Consider the following 21,456-nt stretch of genomic DNA (forward strand, 5'->3'; position numbering starts at 1 on the left):
TTTTCAGCTTTTTATACGAGTTCGACCCTCGTTGTTCGAAAGTCTAACACCGGAACTCTGTATATACCTAATAACTTTGAATTAAAATCATTATTAATTAGTCCTATATTACTTATATTCTGTATTTTTCTTATAACTTTTTAGTAAAGCTCTATGTGACCTATAATTATATAACAATTTTTTCTTATTGTTGTGGATCAATCCCTCTTTCGCGCGTAAAGTAGCGTCGATTGTCCAACGACCGTTAGCGATATTTCTCAAGTTCACTTTTGTTTTTAGGAAAATCGCTTTTAAGTCGATTCACGTAAACGTTCGAGACGTCGAGGTTCTTCCTTTGTGTATTCTTTATAACTTGTTAAACATATTAATATTCTATTTTACCATACGTTTCATTTTTACGCTTACTATATTATTTAGTGCCATAGAATATATTGGCAAAGTTCGAACATTAAAACCTGCGGCACGTTGTGTACAAACCGCGTGAAAAGATTCTTGCCGCAGTTAGTCCAACAGCGTGCGGCTAAAGTGGCAAGAATCATTTAAAGTCGTAAGCACATTTTAAATCACCCATAGCGCCGGCATAATTACGTGTGAACTATAACGGTAAAATCGTCGTGTTTCACGGCGGTCGACTTATTACTGTAATTGAGTTTAATTAAAACCAACGCAATCCTTGTTGAAATTCTTTCTGTTTCTGCAATTACCCGGCCGTGCCGCATGTTGTTTCAGCCACTTCCCTTCCGTTCGGGGTTCCGTTTCATTCTGCGCCGCGAGTACGTACGTGTTTCCCGTAAAATTTTTATTTCTTCGCTTTTCCCCCTCTTCTTTAATTACCCAAATGCTTCCAGGTGTTCGCGCGATGTCGTCGTCCCTTTACAACTCGGCCTTTACGACTCGTCCTTGAGGCCTCGTTTAATTAAATCCTTTTTTCTCTTTCGTTCGACGTCATCCTTGGGGTTATGGCCACTTATCGTGCGATACCGCTGGATATTTTCCGCAAATTCGAATTTTGGTGGGTTCACCGGTGAATCTGTAATATTTTTAACTCTGACGAAACTTTTGTTCACTTTGCTTTTTTTTTTTTCATAAAACTAAGTTAAGCACTAAAACTACCGGACGAGTCAGATTGACCTGTTTCAGAATTCTTCTTTTTGCAAGCATTTAAATTATAAAGGCGTTTTTGTGAACGGTTTTCAATTAAATTTGTATATCCGTACAGATTTAAGACTAGGAGACCCTTCGAATCGCGAGAAACGCTTTGTTCTAATTTTTATAAGAAATTGGAAATAAGTCACTCTACTTATTCGATAGTTTTAATTTTAATACAGTGTATTCAGAAGTTATAAAAAGAAGGGCTTGCTGATTTAGAAAAGAACGAAGAACCCAGTAAATCCTTTCTTGTTTGAGTGGTTAGTGACGTTCGTTGATGAGCAACAGATTGAAAGCTTTGTGAACACTTTTGTATCGGAATTGCGGATAACGAAACAAAATAGAATTGAAAATTAAATTCTACTTTTTCTCTGCTTTTTGTAGCGATTTGTTTTACCGTCGAATAGCTTGGCGTTATTTCAAATTGGAAATCGGAGGATTAAATAAATCAAGCTAGAGAAACATTTGTTTTGAATTGATTTAAATTGGAAATTGAAAATAGTTCCTTTTTCTATGTGTTTGCTGGAATTTTATTTGATATTTATATAACACTACCGAATTTGAGAACGGAGTTTCTTGAAAGATCAAAATTAAGATAGTAAATTCTGTTTCTCCTGTAACTAGTGAATTGTTATGATTTATTCCAAGGGTTTTGAACATTCTTAATTGTGGTTCCAGAGAGTTTTCCGAACAAAACATTATAAATAAAACTTGTCTTTAGCTTCGTTTTGGCTGACGAAAATTCTAAGAGTGAGAAGACGAAGGATCTGGCGAGATTTAATTGCGCCCTCGAGTGATCCGGCGGTCGTTTCTTCGAAACTTCGTTACTCGAGGAACGACAGCATTGCCTCAAGTGGCGTTAAAAAATAACACAGCACTTGAACTCAAGATGGGAGCAAATATTCCCTCGGTGCAGCCGCGTTCCAAAAATACAAACAACGGTTCGGGGTTGGGAAACGTTGAGGGAACCGCATTATCGTTCGTCCGAACCCGTTCCGTTCCAACATTTTCCAAAATGCAGCGAGAGATAAAAGTATTCGCGCATTTTGGAGCCTTTCTACCTAGAAATTAACAATGCAATCAACTTTAATTGTGGACACAACGGTACTTTGGAAACATTTGTTGCAACTTTTATGCAAAGTTTTAACAGATTATCATTTGCACCTCTGGAATTCTTAATCTTGTAAGGAATGTTAGAATAGATATTTATTTTAAAATATATCTTTAGGAAATTCTTGTATAGTTTAATATGTCTGTTACATGGTCTAGCTTTTAAATGATCATTTTTTGGAAATATGGACTATTAAGGTATTACTACATTTTTTAAGCGGACTTCTAAATAGTTTGCTTAATACACTTTTTTAAACGAACGTAAACTAAAATTGCTAAAAATAAAAAAGTCATTCTGAAATTTTAACGTATTCTTTTGCGAAAATATATAAAAAAGTTAGTAGCAAGAACGCTAGGAACAGTTTTATAGACCAAAAATCCATTCTACCTTTCTTAATACAAAACTTTTTATCCCTATCTATTGAAATTAGTAAGCGATTATAATAAAGAAGTTCACACAATGGAAACACTATTAAGTTAACCGCTTGCCTGACAACATGGCGTCCCATTCGCAATGAAGTTTTCAAACTGAATCTAACATAGATATCGAATGTTCCTAGAATGTTTTGAATCCAGAATAAATACCATTCTTTTATCATTAATTATACTTTTGGCCAAACATAGATACCGAATATCTCTAGAATGTTTCTCTTCTTGTCAATAAATGAGTCACTCATTGGACAAATCGATGAACTCTAGAAGACAAGTAGAGAAGAGTGACACAACGGTTACACATTGATTACTAAAATTTCCCTTTAAATGCAAAATCAAATCATCATTATATAATGTATCTTACTTTATTAACACAGCTTCGATCTAACAAATATATAAAATACATAAAATAGTATATTCTTGAAGTAACTTTTATGATTATTGCAATTTTCCCATGACCAAAAGACTTTTTATTATTTCGTGGTAAATACCAAAGCCAGTCATACTGAAATTTACAAAAGATCCCAAGGAAGTAATTTTATTATTAACAAATCAGAACTTCTCAATTTTTCTTTTGTGGACTTAACCGCATTGGCTTCTGAGCGAGTCATATAATTGTTACGATTGATTATTTATATTCACCAAAAGTCAAGGATATTATTGACAATAGATTAATAAAAATATTATGAATACAAACCGGGTTTATATTGTATCAACCATACCATACAAACTATATTATACATTAATCGTTTCATCAGTGGTATCGCCACGAAAATTGTGCACACGCGAGGGTGATCTGCCCTCTTTGCCATCCAACCCGTGACGGATCATCCGGGGAAGATGACGGAACAGTGATAGCCGGTAGCACGCGCCACCGGAATCACGATACGCAAAGATCGCCGCGATGATAAACGCCGAGTTGAGCCGCGGCTCGATAACTGTCAGGTTACACGCTCGACGATCGCGCGTTACACGGGACCGGGTGGGTTACACGTTGCGAGCGTGTATCGTGGGAGGACAGCTTCAAAGCGCAATAACGTGGGAGGGCAGAGCAACGGATCGATAACGCGGGGAAGATGGTGTCCACAAAGTAGACCGACGAATTACGCGTTCATCGCGGAGGGTTGCTCGACGACTCGACTGTGAATAAATCACGCGAGTAGAAGTTGAAGTCGTGAATTCCGGAACAGCACTTTTTAACACTTTGACTTTCACGTAGTCACCAATGACCGGAGCTTCCAAAGTGCTGAAGAACAATTACAATAAGAAACTTGATTTTCAATGAAAATATTTAGTAACATAAGTAGCTAGATCATAACGTAATATGATTATTGTAATACTAAATCATTAATAATTATCTTCAATGTCATTTGCCTTTGTTATTTAAGAATGAGTATTACTATTCAAAATGCTAGATATTCTCGTGGCAGTCAACGTGTTAATACTACAATAGAACTAGCGTACCAGAAACATTGACTGTTTGCGGTTTCCTTGTTTCGCAATTATTAATATCTTATGATTAAGTTGCACTATGTTTTCTTTCTGAAATATAATCGATATTGATCGATTTTGCCATCGATAATTTATTAAAAAATGAGGAAATTGTAAACGCATTTTATGTATATGGTTACTCTGAAGTATAATAATTGACAACGGAAGAATAGCATTTAATTTGAATTCGAAAGAATCGAGTAATATTTATGTTTGCTCAATTCTGTTTGATATTATCGTTATGAGTCTTACACGATGTTATGAACTTGTGGAAATTTTTCTCTAGAAACTTCAATAGTGCTATTATTGAGATTTTGATTGATTTGCAATTCAGTTTGCCTATTGCTAATTCAATTTCTGTAGTAATTTTTTAGGGAATTATCTGTTACTTCTTTAATAATTGTAAAAAGAAGAAATCAGGAATGGTTTATTTTGACCTCTTTGGTGGTTCTAGTGTTAAAAGTATTGAATATTCGAAGTGATTTCGAAAATAAATAGCTTCACTTGAATACTATAATGGATGTCTGAAGGAACTGAAAATAATCTATTGTTAATAAATTATAAAGTGAAAAATATTAATTTTTATTTGATTATACGATCGAATAAATATCTGTAGATACAGGAGTTTGTACGAACATGTTTTTCCGAGAATCGTCATAAATAAGACTGGTATGCTTCGTAGTAGAGATACTTTTCATCTTTACCTTCAATTAGCGTGTCGAATGTGCGCGATAAATGATTCATATGTTCAGGAAATACTGAGTTCAATATAATTTTGTCTCTGACATCTGTGAAACTAAAAATGAAAACTACTTACCGATTTTTGTATATCTACGGTGATCTTCCTGCGATTCCATCGTTCGAGATTTTAAGTGTTAAAATGGAACTTTGAGTTACTTCTTTGATAACACGGGGAAAATACTGTTCATGAAGATATTTTTATTATAAATAGAAGCGTTAATGAGATACCGAGGTCATCTTCTCGGCAACAGATAAAGTAAGACTATCGGAGGTTCTTCTTGCAAATGCAAACATCATTTGTGTCCAATATTTGCTTCTCTTTTATCTAAAGAATTTTGTTCTTTTTTATATTATTTCCTATCTTTAGTAACAATATACTTCTTTTATAACATGTTGTTTTGAAATTGATTTTCTTTTAAAAGCGCAGTGAAAACTGTGAATAGACTTGAATCTTTTAGAATAATAATTATTAGTTACGGTTATTATATTACAATTGTGCAAGAAAAAATATTGAAATTTTGTAACCACTTAATTTTCTATTTTCTTTTCTTTTCATAATATAATAAATAGTGAAATCGAAGAGTGGTATAGAAAAATTGTTGAGGATTGTAGGTACTAATGAAATAAATATATTAACGATCGAAATTATTCTTCTCTCTTTATTTATTAATTTATTTAATGCCGCATCTTTCATATATTAAAAAATCACTGTTCCTCGTATACTTTCCAAGGAGAAGAAAAATATTTGAGGCTACCCAAAATATTCTTAGAGCGTCCCTTTCACCGTAAATACTTTAGAATGTCTCGTCTTCTCCCTTCAGGTCTGAGGTAGCTCGGCACACCTGTCTACCTGCCACGGTAGACGGGTCTAAAGAAAACGAAAAAGGGAGTTTGCTTAAGGTGCGCTTCAGGAATCAGTAGCCTGTGTCGAGATTTCCTAAATAAACTGTAGGGGAGGAGGGTGAGTTCAGTGACAGGGAAATGGGCGTAAGCGTTTAAGCTGAGGGAATATAAATAAATAATTAATTTAGAATTAACTTTAAATTCTATTAATACAGTATTTAAATGTCATTCGTCAGGTGGCAACTAAACAATTAAATCCACTTAACCTTGTACACATTGAATGTAAGATACTGTAGATGAAAAAGGAAACAAGTGACACATCATTTAAAAAGGGTTTTCAAATTTATTAAGTTTATTAAAACTAATTTCTTAGAACTATGTGTTATTAATATTTAGTAAAGATAAAATTATTAAATATTGATTAGTATTAGATTAAATATCATTTATTATTAAATTATAGTATTAAATATAAAATAATCTATTATTTATTCAAAAGTAATGATTATTAATTTATATACAAAATAGGAATAATATTTTCGTATTACCTATATATAAAATGTATTGCAGATGAACGAACAAAGTGAATAAAAGACCATTAAGAAGTCATTATAGAACGTTGCATTATCGGGAACCCTATCAAAGACTCGCCGCTCAAGATAAAAACCGATCGTTTCTCCCCAGATGCATTGGATGCATAGTAAACCAAGAATCACCATCTTCGCCACCACATCGGTCCATTTTTATTTTCTCATTTACTGCCTTCTTTTACATCCGTCGATAAAACAGAAACGTGTCTGTGGCCAATGAAACGATCGCAGAATCGTACACCGTGCTTCGTATAAGCGCGCAGAGAGAACCGAGCGGCGCGTTGCTTCGAGGGAAATGTTTTGTTTCCAGACAAGGAAACTACTTTCAAGAATATTTGATTAGAAACTGTTGTAGCATCTCGATAATAGACGTTGCGTCATCTTCATTGTTTCCTCAAAGTACGGCAACAATCTTCCTTTTTCATGCAGATTCATTGCGTTGCAATTTCGATAAACAGCGGCAGACATAAAAAAAACGACGTACAATCAACAATGAAAATATAGGATAACTTCTGCGTAACATTGCCGGTCAACAATGTGTTAACAAATATAAATACCACTTAATTCTTTCCCGTCCGAATTAAATATTGTTTTTCTACTATTAACCCTTTGCACTCGGAATCGTTTCGTTAGAAATGCACTTTCTAACTAGACAAAGACGATATTTGTTTAAATGAACTGAAAAAGAAATCGCAATTAAATTGAGAAACAAAGCTATTTTAGCCCAACATTTCACACGCCGATGCATTATACACAGTTCAATATTAAATATCAAATTTTATAGTTTCACTGCATCAAATCAAGTGGTGACTGAGAGTCACCTCTCGGGTGCAAAGGGTTAATTGTAATACTTCTAAGTAAATGTAGACGTAGAATAAGTGCAGAATCTTCCTCCTTTTCTAATCAATTATAATCAACAAAATATCTGAGCGCAATTTGGAAAGAAACCATAGGGCAAAAGGTTAACAGTATTACCAACGATTCCAAAAAATACACCTCTCTCGTTAGCAGAAGTACCATCGTCTCAAAGTTCGCTTACTATCGAGGCACTACATAATTGCCATTTCGTTACCGGGGGAACGAATTTTATCATCTTCGAAATCTAAGATCCCCGCGGATCCCTTTTGTCGCCGAAGAATCCCGTCGTCCGCCGGCCAATTAATACGTTCCATTAGAGCCTCCGTTTCAATTTTCATTAGCCGTTCAACGATTCCTCCGGGCTCGCCGATATCAACGCTCGCCGAGGAGAGCCCGTGAGCGGTTCTTTCAGTTAATTAGAGCCCGAACGGACGGTTCTTCGGTTTTGTTCGCGGGGACCCGCGAAACGGTGTAATTTCCTTCTTTCCCAGTTTTTCCTGTTCCACAGCGACCGACATTCCCTCGTTCTTTCTCGATTTTTTGGTCGCCAACGCAGCGAAATTAAACGATTATAATTCAGTTAAACCTGGGACTGGTATATAACCGGGCAGACTGAAAAAATGCCGGATAATTCTCGTCTCACCGTCTGTGCTCGCTGGATAATCCTTTTTGGCGAACGTGTTTGCTTTCCTCGATCGTTACGCGGTTACCAACCAAGATCGTGCGTTTATTGCGTTCCCTGTAGCACGCAAAAACTTGTACGGTTTTTATTGGGTATATTTCTGATTTTTTTTCCTTTTTCTTTAATGCAGTGTTTTCGTTGTAACGGATTAGGATAGTTAATGAAGCGGGGCACTCGATTTTTGTGTTCCCAGCGACTCCAGAATGATTTTATTACGTGAAAGTTAATTGACTCTGTTGTGTGGAATCTTTATTGGGGGTCGATGCTGGTTTTCTTGTGTTCAATCGAAGTGTAGAATAGAAAAGTTACGTTTATATGACTGGTAGTTCTGACGCGATTTTATAATTTTAAATTCTGATTTATAAAGTAGTTTTCATGAGAAAGGGAATTAATAGGTAAATACGATTTTATTTCGTTTATTTGATATTTGATCATGTCATTTTAGTTTTTGTACAGTTTTATTAGAATGATTTTTCTATGTTTTGGATGTATGGAAAAAAACATAACGAATCCTCATGCGAATATAGATTCTTCCGGTTTGTTTCATGGAAAGAGAAATGTAATAGAAAATAGGTATTTCTAGTAAGAATTTTGTAGTGTTGGTTACAGAATGAAGATCTTATCGAATGGATAGCAAAGTAAACTGCAATCGAATCGATAGTATGATAAAAATCTAATCAATTGGCAAAGAAAGTAGAAATCTAATCGAATGAAACTGAAAATAAAAATGTAATCAAATCCATACATCCATTTAAAGTCTGCAATTTGTTCTTCACTTTGAAACACATGTTGTCCTTAATTATATTCAGGCTGGAAAAAACTAGGAGATAGGTAAAAAGAATTTTAATGCTTTACCTATCAGGAAGTTAGTAATAACTTTCTTAATGTCGGTGCTATATAAGAAACGAGCTTGATTATTTTTTTGAATCGATTATAATCCCGTAAGAAGTTATTAGACCACAATGACATGCAAATATTCTCTGATGCACTGTCATATTGTAAACGCAATATTTAAAAGAATTTTAGATATTGAAAACGTATATTTTAAATGAAGAATTTTAGATAGTAATATTCTATATTTAAAAAAAAGAGTTCTAAATGCTGGTATTCTATATTTCTTCAACATTCGCTAACAAATCGTTCCCAACAAATCCCATAACTTCCCATCCGAAGCATACGAGAACCATAAACCACTCAAGATGACTCCTTCATCAACGATTGCAATTGCTATTGCCACCGAGAACTTCCTCAAGAAATCCTACGCCGTTAATCATTGATTTTTAAAAGACTGTTAAGTAACCGGTAGGTGAAGTGTTAATATCAGTGACGTCAGTTTCTTGCGCGGTTTATTACGCAGCAGACGAGACGTTCCACCGTCTGAGTTGGGGACATATCGTTTCACCTTTGCACAGCCGGATCGTCGCGATGAACGCGCGACAAAGGCAATTAAAACGTCCGAAGGCGGTATCGACGTGCGTGGGCACGCACGACAAGTCGTCGTACGCTCGCGTTCGTTCGCTCGTGCGTAAGTTGCCTCGTCAATGAACATCGACGACCGTGTCAATGAACGGGAATCGCCGTTTATATTCATCTATACACGAGACCGCGTGACTTTTGAGTCCAAATAAGGCCCTCGGGCCCATTCATCGCGATTTGTTGCGATACAGACTTACAAGGGAAATCATCGAACACAGAAATGGAAAAAAATTATAAAATTTAATAAATAAAGTCAAGTTTAATACATTGAAATTTTTTTCGTGACAAATTTCACTTGATAACTCAATGTCTTTGGAAATTTAATTCCTCGAAAACTAAAAGTGACGAAGAAAAATAGTTGTAACAGATATTTCTATTCATACAAATATCTACTTAAAAGCATTTAGTATTGTGAGTATTGAAGCATTAGACAATTTATAATTTATTAAATACTATTTCGTGAACAGTGATTACAGTAAAAGACGAGGAATTCAATTTCAGAAGAAGAAATTAAGTTATGAAGTTCAACAAATTCTTGTGTATCGATTGCACAAGATAAATTAGTGTTTCGTTATAGAAATTGATTTCTCTAATATTAGAAACATTGAAATACTCCTGAGTAATTTTTAAATCATGCTCAGTAGCCACCGTGTATCAATTTTTCGTATATCGTTCAGTTTATTTTGGAAACTAAGTGTCTTGGATAAAATCTAACTGGACTGCGCGATAGAGCTGAGCTTTTTCATACGGAAATCATAAAAAGAAGCTATAACACAGATTCTGTTTTTGATAGGGAAAATAAAATAGTTCCGCGAGATAGGAGATACCGATAGTAACTTTCAACGCTAATGATTGCGAAACCGTTTTATGCATGCGATTGCATTAGCATGCTTTACTCTTATATTTATTATTTACTCAGGTAGATAACTACTATTATATACTATTCATTTATTCCTTATTGTTCGAAAACATTTTAAAAAAAACGCAAGAATAAGCAATTGAATGTCGGAACATAAAACATTCATTGGTTGCAACAACACCGCTTGGATTATGCTACGAACAAGCTGAAGTTGAATCTTTCAAAGCGCTATATTATGTGATCACTTCTAAATATACTTTTTCCTTGTAATCTGGATGTATTACCTATATGTATCTATCTTGAGAAAATCTCAAGGTTTCATATAAAACAACGATAATACCAGTTGTTTAACCTGTTAACCGTATAACATTAACTGCGTGGTTCCAGACCAGTAAAATTAATATGGTTATTACAAAATAGCGAGGAATGTTGATACAATATGGTTGATACTATTGCAGACATTATGATCCAACGAAATGCAGGAACTGTTGGTTGAATAAGCGGGAAAAGAATTACTAGCAGATGAAATTAAACACGAATGAAGATTTAATAGGTTATCCCATCTTAAGCGTGTAAAGATAAAATTAAAATCAATCTTTTAAATGTTTTTCTTATGAAACAATGAATTTAAAGGAAAATTTGAAACGTGGCATTTGTTGCAAAAGTGTTTAGGATTATTTGTGTATTTTCCTTTTCTTTTCTTATAAAATGGGTAGACACTTTGTCAGTGTAATGGATAACGGTTTAAGGATTTGAGATGAAAAGAATATATTTAGTTTCTACATAAGATTTTCACATTTTTTAAAAGTGTTATTCCACTTATGTAATTGATGTAGAAACAAAATTCTAAAAATTGTTGTGGATGTTATACATAGCTAACCTATAAATAATTTTATGTTAAATATAATTTAGTATTGGTAGTAAAAAAAGTAATTAAAGTAAATAACTGAGTTAATATAGTATATGGATATTCAATAGCTTGTCCTCTTAATCGTGTTAATGTATCCCTTATCTTGAGTTACTCGATTAATAGACCAGACACGAAATTTGGTATGATTTGCGTCAACATATAAGCGAAATTAGGCGACCTTCTGCAATCATGTTCGCACATAATCTAAACATTTGCCAAGCACATATGCCAGTTAATCGGTCGCGCATATGATTTACGCTGGAAACGTGTAATCGTCGTTCACCTGCGAAAGGATAACACGAGAAGGAATTAATCGGTAATATTAAGTTAGCTAGACATTCTTATCGTTTCTTTCTTTAATATGTCATATTCGTAACAATAAACAATAAAATGAGTGAACCAACATTATTCGAGTAATTGAGAATACAAGAAATATAGTACACGAAGCACATTGTAATGTTTGCATAATAAAATTTCTTCACAAACACTTTGAACCTCAAATTTATCTACTCTACAACATTTCTAAAAGATCTATCTGTCATAATTTTAACATTCTCGAAACAGAATAATCATTTTGGTTGATGTAATTGCACCAATTATCCTAATTGTCTATTCTCAAACCTCCAATTTCCAAGATCTCAACGAACGAATATCAGTTTCTCCAGAACAATAGAATAAACTGTATAACAAAGGTAAACAAATGTACAAGTAGTGTCCACCAAGAAATTATCTTTCTATTCAAATAATTTCTTATTTCCATTTCTCTTTCTGTTCTATTCGCAGTCCTTCTCCATATCCGAAACTTCAATCGCTGAATATACAAACCATTACAATCATAATACTATCGTGTCTAGTGTTATTTCAATGCGAAAACCATAACAAAACATAAACTAAAGCCAAAAATAAAGAAGATTTTTGAGTTGAAGATTTCAAGCTCATCACGTGTCCTTAATGTTGCCCAACGTTTCTCTGTCTTCCTTTCTCCTCCATTCGCATTGTCTTTTTCTACGTCCATGCTAAAATCTTCGTTTCTTGAGGTAGATTCTATCTATCACTTCATAATTGCCACCTTTCGGTCCCGCTGAGCGTTGCAATTATCCAATATTCACTGTAGTTCCAGTGCTAATTGAAAATTTCAACGGTCCCGTTCTACCGTTGGTCGAGCGTATCGAGTCATGAATGAGCCCAGGCTAGGTGTTATCGATCCGATTGCCGGAGCAGGTTGTCGATGCGTTTGAATAAAGTTAAGGCGAGCGAACGGTCGCTTAGCATGGATTTACCGCCTCGCGCGATTACGTATGCGCGCGGACGTTGAATGTTACGAGCGTTATGACTCGTGACTGTCGTAAGACTGTCATAAGACCTCATGCGTGGCTTCTCTACATGCTCGCACGCTCCCTCGCCCTCTCGGTCGGTCTCCTCTCGCGCGGATGGATCGCATCGATCACTACACGCTGTTCTTGCCGCACGGTTTCCCTCGGTTTTTCTGTGTTTTTGTATATTTCATTGATTTTCTATTAGGTTATCTGAAAGGCTGCCGACGTTTTTATTGATTTCTACGATGGCTACCGTACGTTTCCTTTGCTCTTTGTGGGTTTTGCATATTTGACGTAATTATTCTGGGGGTTTTTTAATGAATATGCAGAAATGTTGGTGCTGTTTCTTTTGATTTTTACGATGTTTATTTGATGGTTCTTCCGGTTTTTGTCTGTTTTATGTTATTTTGATGGATTTTGTAGTGGATAAATATGCTGGCGATGTTCCTCTGCAGTGTCTTATGCCTGCTGTACGTTTTCTTTAGTTTTTGTGTATTTTATACGTACACTTCGTAGATTTTATATTAATTACTTAAGAGATTGGTATTGTTTTTCTTTGATTTTATATATTTTGTGCAATTTATTAGAGATATTGTGTTAAATAAAAATTGTCATTACTGTCGATTAAGATATTCTTAGTTGTTAATTATCGGTGTAAAAATAAACGGTTATCGAGAGAACTGTTAATTCAAGATCACTAGCTATCAATACAATAATAAACAATAACAACTTTATCACACCATATAGAACACAGTAACAACTCAACTTGCCTGCCGTTAAGTTTTGTCCCACGTGACAAATGAAATAAAACAATACCGAACAAAAAGGAACTAATAAAACAAAATATAGGTGTTATCGGAAACCATGGAAGCAATGAAAGATGAATCAAAGATACCAGTAAATGTCCAAAAACCATTTCACCGACTAAAAAAATCGAGCGATGCAGCCCTTTCAACAGTCCATTCCAACGAAATGGATTTTACTATTGCGAAAGTATTTCCATGAAAATAAGACCTGCAATTCCATCGAGATACGGGTCGAAGGAATGAGAGAGAAAAAGTCGAGCGCGTATAAAAGTTGCGATATTTTCCTGAAAGGGGTGGATTGAGAGGGCGGAGGAAATTTTAATACAGTGTTTCTGAATTTTATTTCCATCATGGATTGATAACATACCAAACAATTTTATTCTATACTGGAAACACGTTGTGCATATTATCACAAGAATAATTTCAACTAGAATTTTAACCATAATGCCATCTAAATTCGTTTATCATAACGTATTGTATACATTAAAAAATCAATTTTTTCGATGACATGTCACACGATAATATTATTAAGTATTATATCATTAGTATATTTTTGTTATTATAATTGTATATATACTCTTTTAATATTATTCCATTAATATTTTTTAATATCATTACATTATTATACATACCTATTTTCAATAGAAAGTTATTACGGACTATTATATTATTGGTATATTTATTATTATAACTATGAATACTTTTTCAATATTTTACTAATATTATATTACTATTTATAATATTATTGCATATACATACCTATCTTCAATAGAAATTTCTTATGGACTATTGTATTATTAGTATATTTATCATTATAATTGTATATAACTTTTTAATATTATTATAGTTTTCTATTATTACATTACTAATATTAATATTACTACATTATTATAACACTATTGTATTAGTATATTTATTTATTATTATAATTATATATTTTTTCAACAGAAATATTTTTACGTAGTCGTGAAATTCATTTGCGGACTAGAAAATACTGGTCAATAGATTACTGTTTGATAAACACTATTTTCCAATACAGCCATCCCCGGGAGTTTCTAAAGAAGCCGCTTCCGCGATCGATCGGATCGATCCACGGTTGACGGTTTGTTTGAACAACTCGTGCCGGTGTGTTTACTCGCAAACGGTTGCTGTGTGATACGATTACGCGGGGGTGTGGATGTAACCAGTGTTACGTCTCGCGACCGGCTTGAGACACGTTACAACGCGTACGGCTTCCTTTGTTTCTTCTTAACTCCCGTCGCGGTAGTTTCATCTCTTCTCGTTTATTATGAACACCGGAACTACCGGAGATTAATGTGTTTATATACTCTCTTTTATGAGACTTTTGCGTCCTCAGTGCAGCAGACCCCAGTATAACGCAGTTAATACGCTGCACATTGCATGAATTCGCGTTATAGGAAATCGTGGCGTATGAGACTTTTCCCGCGTTACAGCAGGGATTGAAGACAGTTATGATATCGGTTTCGGTTCTTGAAATAGTTATGAAGAACCGAAATGAAGCCGTAACTGGTATTCGGTATCGATTCTATACTGGTTCTATATCTGTTATTTTTTGGTTCTACATTGGTTTTATATCTGTTATTTTTTGGTACTATAACTATTATTTTCCGATTCCGGGTTCCATAATTGTTATTTTTCGGTTCTATATCGGTTCCATAGCTGTTACTTTTCAGATCTGACGGAAATGCAGAATTGAAAAGTAACAGTATCACTGTTATTAATAATTCTTATTGTATGAAGATTATGAAAATTGATTGCTATTACCATATTATGAATTTCTAAAGAACGATATCTGATTTTCTAGTCAATTTCGAGCGTACCTTCGTCGATCGAAAATTCATTCGTCGGCTTCCTCGTAACGCGCCGCCTGAATAATGCCGAGCCGCTGTTCAGTTTGTTCTGGGCTTATAATTAAATAAATCCCCTTGAGCACACAATGCATATTCAGTGGTGAATCGGGCGTGTCAACAAGGACGCGTGATCAAACTTTACCCGCGTTGGTTGCGTTAGAATACAATCATTCGTGAAGAATCTGGGATCTTATTATTAAGACAGTATTATGCTTCTGATTATTCCGAGGATCTTGATTGGATCTTATTCAAACTGAAAGGAACTAAATTACTACGCAGGAAATTAATTTCATCATTTTCCACGACCCTGTTGTATAAAATATTTGATTTTATTAATAGAATATTTTATATCTCTATTTTATCAAAATTGAGATAAGGTCTATTATTGTAAATATATCAAATGTTTTACAATTACTTAATATAGTTCTAAATATTCAGAAAAATATCTTTGACTTTATGTAACTTCTAAATATTACATTCAAACTTATTTTAAAATAAACAAAGATGTCTATTAGATTTTATCTACAATAAATTTTCAAATAACCTATTTTCTCCTCTTTCGTATTACAAATTTTATTCACTAATCTACTATACACAATTCGTATAAGAATATTAATGATTTTCTCTTCACAAAATTTCTAAATTCATTAAAACTAAGGAAGATGTTCCCAGGGCAAACAATAATCCACAGTTTTTCTTTAAAATGAAAATTTGTATATATTCAGCGTGGTAATACCAGATATTTTATAAATTAAAAATAAGAATAACCATGGTGCACGAGGAAGTATTTAATCGTAAGTGAAAAGAGCGAGGCATATAACCAGTTATTGAACTGGAAATCAAGGCAAAGATTGTAAATCAACATCACGGAAGTGATTATAGATGATGTTACAGTAATTAGGTTTTTTTTCTGAAGCTCACGGTATATATTTATAAACGACAGACGGCACACCGCGGGCTCGTCTCGTAAATTCTGTTTATATGTTCCATTATGCATGAACCAGAGATTTCATTACGCGTGCTGCTATGGCCGTTTGAAATATGAAATTTAGAAAGAAAAAGTCCACCGGGAGGTTGCACACGCTTCGTTCGATTATAACCTTGGCTGATTAGACGGCTAATAGAACTTAAACTTTCATTTAGTTTCACCGATAAAGTAATCCCGCATTTTTCTTGTAAATAAATTGTTCACGCAGTTTCGATTCGGAGCGTTCCTCCGCTCGATTGAAATCGTTTTTCTGAACTATTAATTCATTTTTCGATCTCCATCACGGTGTTTTTACTGTGCGACTGTTTCCGTTCTTGTTTCAGTTACATTATTGTCATATATTCCTATATTTTTATTCGAATAAGTTGTTAACTTAATTTCAATCCAGAAAATCTTACTCAGTTGAAATTATTTTTCTTGTCTAGTAATTAATCTTTAAATTACTACCATGTTGTAAAAAAAAACAAATAACACTTAAATTTGTCAAATGCAGTTTAAAATTTTTGTCACGAGTCTAACACGACCTTGTAGATCAAGAGGTTAATTCATTTTCTCAAAAAATGAACTTACATCACTTTTAAAAATATAGCTCATATATCTGCAAAAAAAAAAAAATTTCGACTTTGTTTGCCACGGAAAACTTCGGCATTCTATATGAGTTGCTCAGAAGCCAATGCGATTAAGTTGATTTTTGGATATTTTCTGATTTTTATAAATTTTAATGGAATAAATAATATCCTTTGTAGGTATTTAAGAATTTACTTGGTCCTTCGTTTTTTCTAGGTCAGAGAACCCTTCTTTTTATAGCTTCTAAATATGTTGTATAATAATTTTAGAAGCTAAAATATTATTTTTCTCGATCATTATTTTCTAGACTTAACTGCATTGGCTTCTGAACGACTCATGTATCACTTACACCTTCTCAGCAAAGATAAAAAGGAAGATTATTAGTAATTTGTTATAACAATTTTTACCTTACGCCACTATCTAATTATTTAGACTACCGAACAGTTATATTCGACATCCGTTATCTCAGAAATTATAATTATTTTCTAGTCATCATGATGTTTTATTAATCATATTATTTAATTACAATATCGACTTGCGGTTGCGGTTCGAAGTAATCGCAGCTCGCGCAGTGGCGAGAAAACGGTCGATCGTGTTCTAATTTCCGCGATAGCCGTGAACATCTGCCATTAACGTTCCCAGCTGATTGGACTAACGCAATTTATGTTTCAGAGCTGGAACTCGGTACACAATGCGTCGTCGAAATGTCCGGACAGCAGACCATCTTGCAGCATCCCACCACGATGGACAAAATCGAACGGTGAGCGATGTTCCACTTTGATTTGCATGCCACCGAAATCCACGGAGTGCCGGGATCGGTAAATCAACGCGGAGGACCCGCGATTTTTCATGAAAATATTAGGTCGTGTAATATGAACCAGTCAACCGTGGAATTTAGTTTAAAATCTCTCATTGTGCGTGCAATAAAATCAAATAATACAGTGTATATTCGTCGAACCCAGGGAAAACGCACCTGTAATATATTCCAACGAAAAACTAAAGCAAAACGAACAAGAATTACATGCTTATCTGGAAAAATAAATACTTTATCGTTGAAACCGTTCTTACTATTTTGCGTTTTAACCCCTTGCACTCACATTTTATAGTGCATTTATATTGTCAGCTGCAATATAAAATACGAGTGCAAAGGGTTATGATGACGTGTATGTTCATCGATCGCAGTTAACTGATGAATTGTCTGATTTTCCTTGCTCGTGAATGTTTGCACTTCTGTCGTTGCTATTCGTTTGTATTTCATGTAACTTTTTGCAAACATTCCACCGAATTGTACGTAACAGTTTGCATCGTCTTTTTTCGGTGATATTTGTTTGCAAAACAAAGTTTTGAAAAAAGGAATATATTAATTGCAGAAGTGTATCGAATCGAATAGAGCATATTTTGATGGAATAAACATATTTCAGAACATCAAATAAGGTTTCCTTTTTCTGTAGAATCTGACATTTCATATTACAGGACCTAATAGAAAAACGAGACGGGAACGTATTACGTTATCCTACAGTTAATGCTGTTTGTTTTGTTACTGCCAGCGTAGAGCTACTGAGCCCGTCAAAATGGCGGATTTCAAGATTCTCGTTCTGCAATCTCTGAAATTATTCGATAAAAACGTACGAAATTGTTCGAAAAATGATTTTATCAGTTTTGTAAGTTGCTTTAGATATGCGGTGTAGAGTAATAAATAAATACGTCGAAATAGCGGATTATTTATTTAAATTATTTAGTACAAAAATTGTTGAAAACGTAGTCTTTTAATTTGTAAAGAGAATTACAGATTTCTAGTTTGAAATATTCGAAGATGTAATTTTCGTACGAAGAATGATTAAGATTATTCGAAAATTGTTAACATATTCAATGAGGTAACGGTAACTATTCATTTGTTTAATTTAAATATTTGTTACGAATATTTTGAACATATTTTTGGTTCTCTGTTTGCAATCATCAGACGAAAAAGTTTTATTTCAGTTTAATATAGGATTTCTGCTGTATTCCTGTATGAAAATGCTGGAGAATATTAGCATACAAGGAGGCATAATTAAAATAGCCCAGATTTCTAATTTTGCACTTTCATTTTCCACTGAGTCATCTGCTTTCGAATTGCATTTCAGCAGCACTCTACGTTTCTGTATTTAAACGTCAAAATCTACCTTAAATTTCAACCCTTAGAAAACAAATTCCCCAGAATCTTATATTACACAAAATAATTAGTTCTCTTATACATTCATTGCACCATAATAAAATCATATTTTTGTGAACGACATCAATACCAACATTCTGCTTAGAAGTTTGTTATTAACCCAAAATATATCTATTACAAAACAAAGACAATTTTGCTTCGCAAATTCTGTTTTCAAGAAAATCAATCATTCCACGAGAATGATATTCAAGCCCACGTTACATTGGGACAGGAAGTACATGTTAGATATTTTATATTCGAGATCTAAATGGCTGACTTTCTTGTTAACGTTTAATATTCGCTTAAAGTTTTACGATCGCGCGGATCACGTGCTTCGGGTAAATTAAAAGGCTCGTGAAAGTCGAGTAAGCAGAATATCCACGTTTTATCTTTCAATTAGCCGCGTTTACGAGACCGCGTGCGCCCGCTGTTCCATCGAAGGTGTGAATATATGAACAACTGAAAATCGAAACTCATTGTTCGTTGCGTAACCACGGCTCTAATGTGCTCGCGTTTGAATTTTATTCGGCTAATTAACTAATTAACCTTGCCGGTGTCGATGACGCATTGTTCGGAACACGCGACACACTTTCGATAGGCTCTGCTGGCGGAATGGTTAATCATCGTTTCCCTTGAAATTTCAATTATGTTCCAGCGAGCTGAGTAATTTCTTCGAACTCCTATCGAACTAAAGCAAAGTTTCTTGTTGACGTACGCGATAATCGAGTAACGTGGCATTTGTTTGAGAACGTGTAAGAAGATAGGATTTTTCAATTACTTTTCATTGCTCAGAAAGTTGCGATTAATATTTGTTCAGTTTTATTTAATATTGAAGATGATATCGAATTCGAATAATGGAGCAATAATTTAATATTGTTTTACCTTTAAAATAGATTGTAGATGGTCTTAAATAATTTGAATATCCTTGAAAATAACATGTTACCGTATTAAACCTTAAAGTTTATCAATTTTTATTAAATTAAGATTTGTATGTCACAACTGATATTTTCGGAAATGATTAACGATAAGAGATTACTTATTTTTACATTAAAAACTGGAAAATCTCACTTCTGCAAAACTATTTTCACGGAATTTAACGACCGGTTAACAAACAAGACAATTTCAAGGTAACGAAGATATCGGTTAACGAAGTTAATTTCGACGCGAGCCGATAGGTTCTCGTTAACGGGGAGTTTTTAAGTTCAAGGATGGGAATCGTCGGCTGCCATTATTATGAATTTCCAGCTGGCATTTGCTCGTTGATGCGAACAGCGAGCACCGTATCGGCGCTATGTACGCCAGATAATTAAAGCGCACATTCTTATCGCAACGGTTGATAACGATTGCGTCGATGTTCGAACCATCCGTGGAACGCGGCGGCAAATTTGTGAAACACGGCTGATACTGTCGCCGTTCCTCGACGCCGCCATGTTGAATTATTTCGGACGAATAGGGAAATTATACTTTGTGTAGTCGCTTTATATCTTCGATAGTTTTATGTAAAAATTCACAGTTGAAAAATAGTATTAAAGCGTGAATTTTTTAATGTATTTATATTAAATATTTTGTTTATTTCCCTTGAGATAATTTATAATTTGTTTGTATGAATATTTGATAAATTGATATAACGAGTTAGAATAACTTGTGAATATATTTTTAATAGTCTGTAGATTAGAGTTAATAGATTTGATATTAAATGTGAATAAGAGAAATGCAATGAAATATGAAATACATATAAATTTATTAATTTCTTTAGCATTAATATATTAGAATATTAATATACTTAATAACAGAGGAAGGAAGTTTTTATTTAGTTTTTATTGTGTGTAACTTAGTTCAGGAACAATTGATTTTGCGTAAGAATACGTAGGTTAATCATGATTTTTATCTTGCTAATGAAGTACAACCGGAATTATGCTGTTATTGAAGAAATTAACCATTCTGGTCTGACGTATTTTTTAATTCGAAAAGCTTTTTGAATAATCAGTATTCTTTCTTTTGTATTTTACTTTCCTTATGTCGTTTTCTTATCATTTCATGTGACCATTTTTATCTTTTTCAGACCATTTAGTTCGTTGTGAGGAATGAGTGAGGTGTGAGTCGAAAGGGCCTTCCATTAGTGGATGTCGCGGTGTGTCTTACGAAAGGAAGCACTTTGCTAGGATCTAGGACGATTTTGTTACAGGAAAGATGGAAATTCTCCAAAACATTTGCTTCTTCTGATAGGACATAAGAGACATTAAAGATACATCATTACAGTGATGATTTGTAAAATCGTTACTCTAAACTCATAGGAATTATGGACGAAAATAATACATCGCTATAACACCACAACGCAAATAAACAATTTTTTTATTTTCATTAAAAATACATCCTCCCACCTTTTCAAGAATTATAAAAAAAGCAAATTTCTCAAAAAAGCATCTACATCTTTTCAATAGTTATAAAAACAGACAATCGATCAGAAACGTTCTACACTTTTTCACTAATTATGAAAAAAGATCGATCATAAAGGCACTAATATCATAATTGTTAAAAGCTACAAAACAGAAAATTTTACAAAACAGCACTTACATTTA

The 21,456-nt window shown here is 33.8% G+C and overlaps 1 protein-coding gene across 13 annotated transcripts in view; it reads left to right on the forward strand.

Annotated features, from left to right (window-relative positions):
- Positions 1–21,456, forward strand: part of LOC116426101 (Kinesin heavy chain 73) — a 208,315-nt gene that overhangs the window by 10,914 nt on the left and 175,945 nt on the right. For all 13 annotated transcript variants that reach the window (XM_031974591.2, XM_031974592.2, XM_076372624.1 and 10 more), the window contains exon 2: positions 17,359–17,446. In XM_031974591.2, the coding sequence (XP_031830451.1) occupies positions 17,359–17,446 (88 nt within the window). The remainder of the gene's footprint in view (positions 1–17,358; positions 17,447–21,456) is intronic.

This window comes from Nomia melanderi, chromosome 12, assembly GCF_051020985.1.
Source record: "Nomia melanderi isolate GNS246 chromosome 12, iyNomMela1, whole genome shotgun sequence".
NCBI classification, from domain to species: Eukaryota; Metazoa; Arthropoda; class Insecta; order Hymenoptera; family Halictidae; genus Nomia; species Nomia melanderi.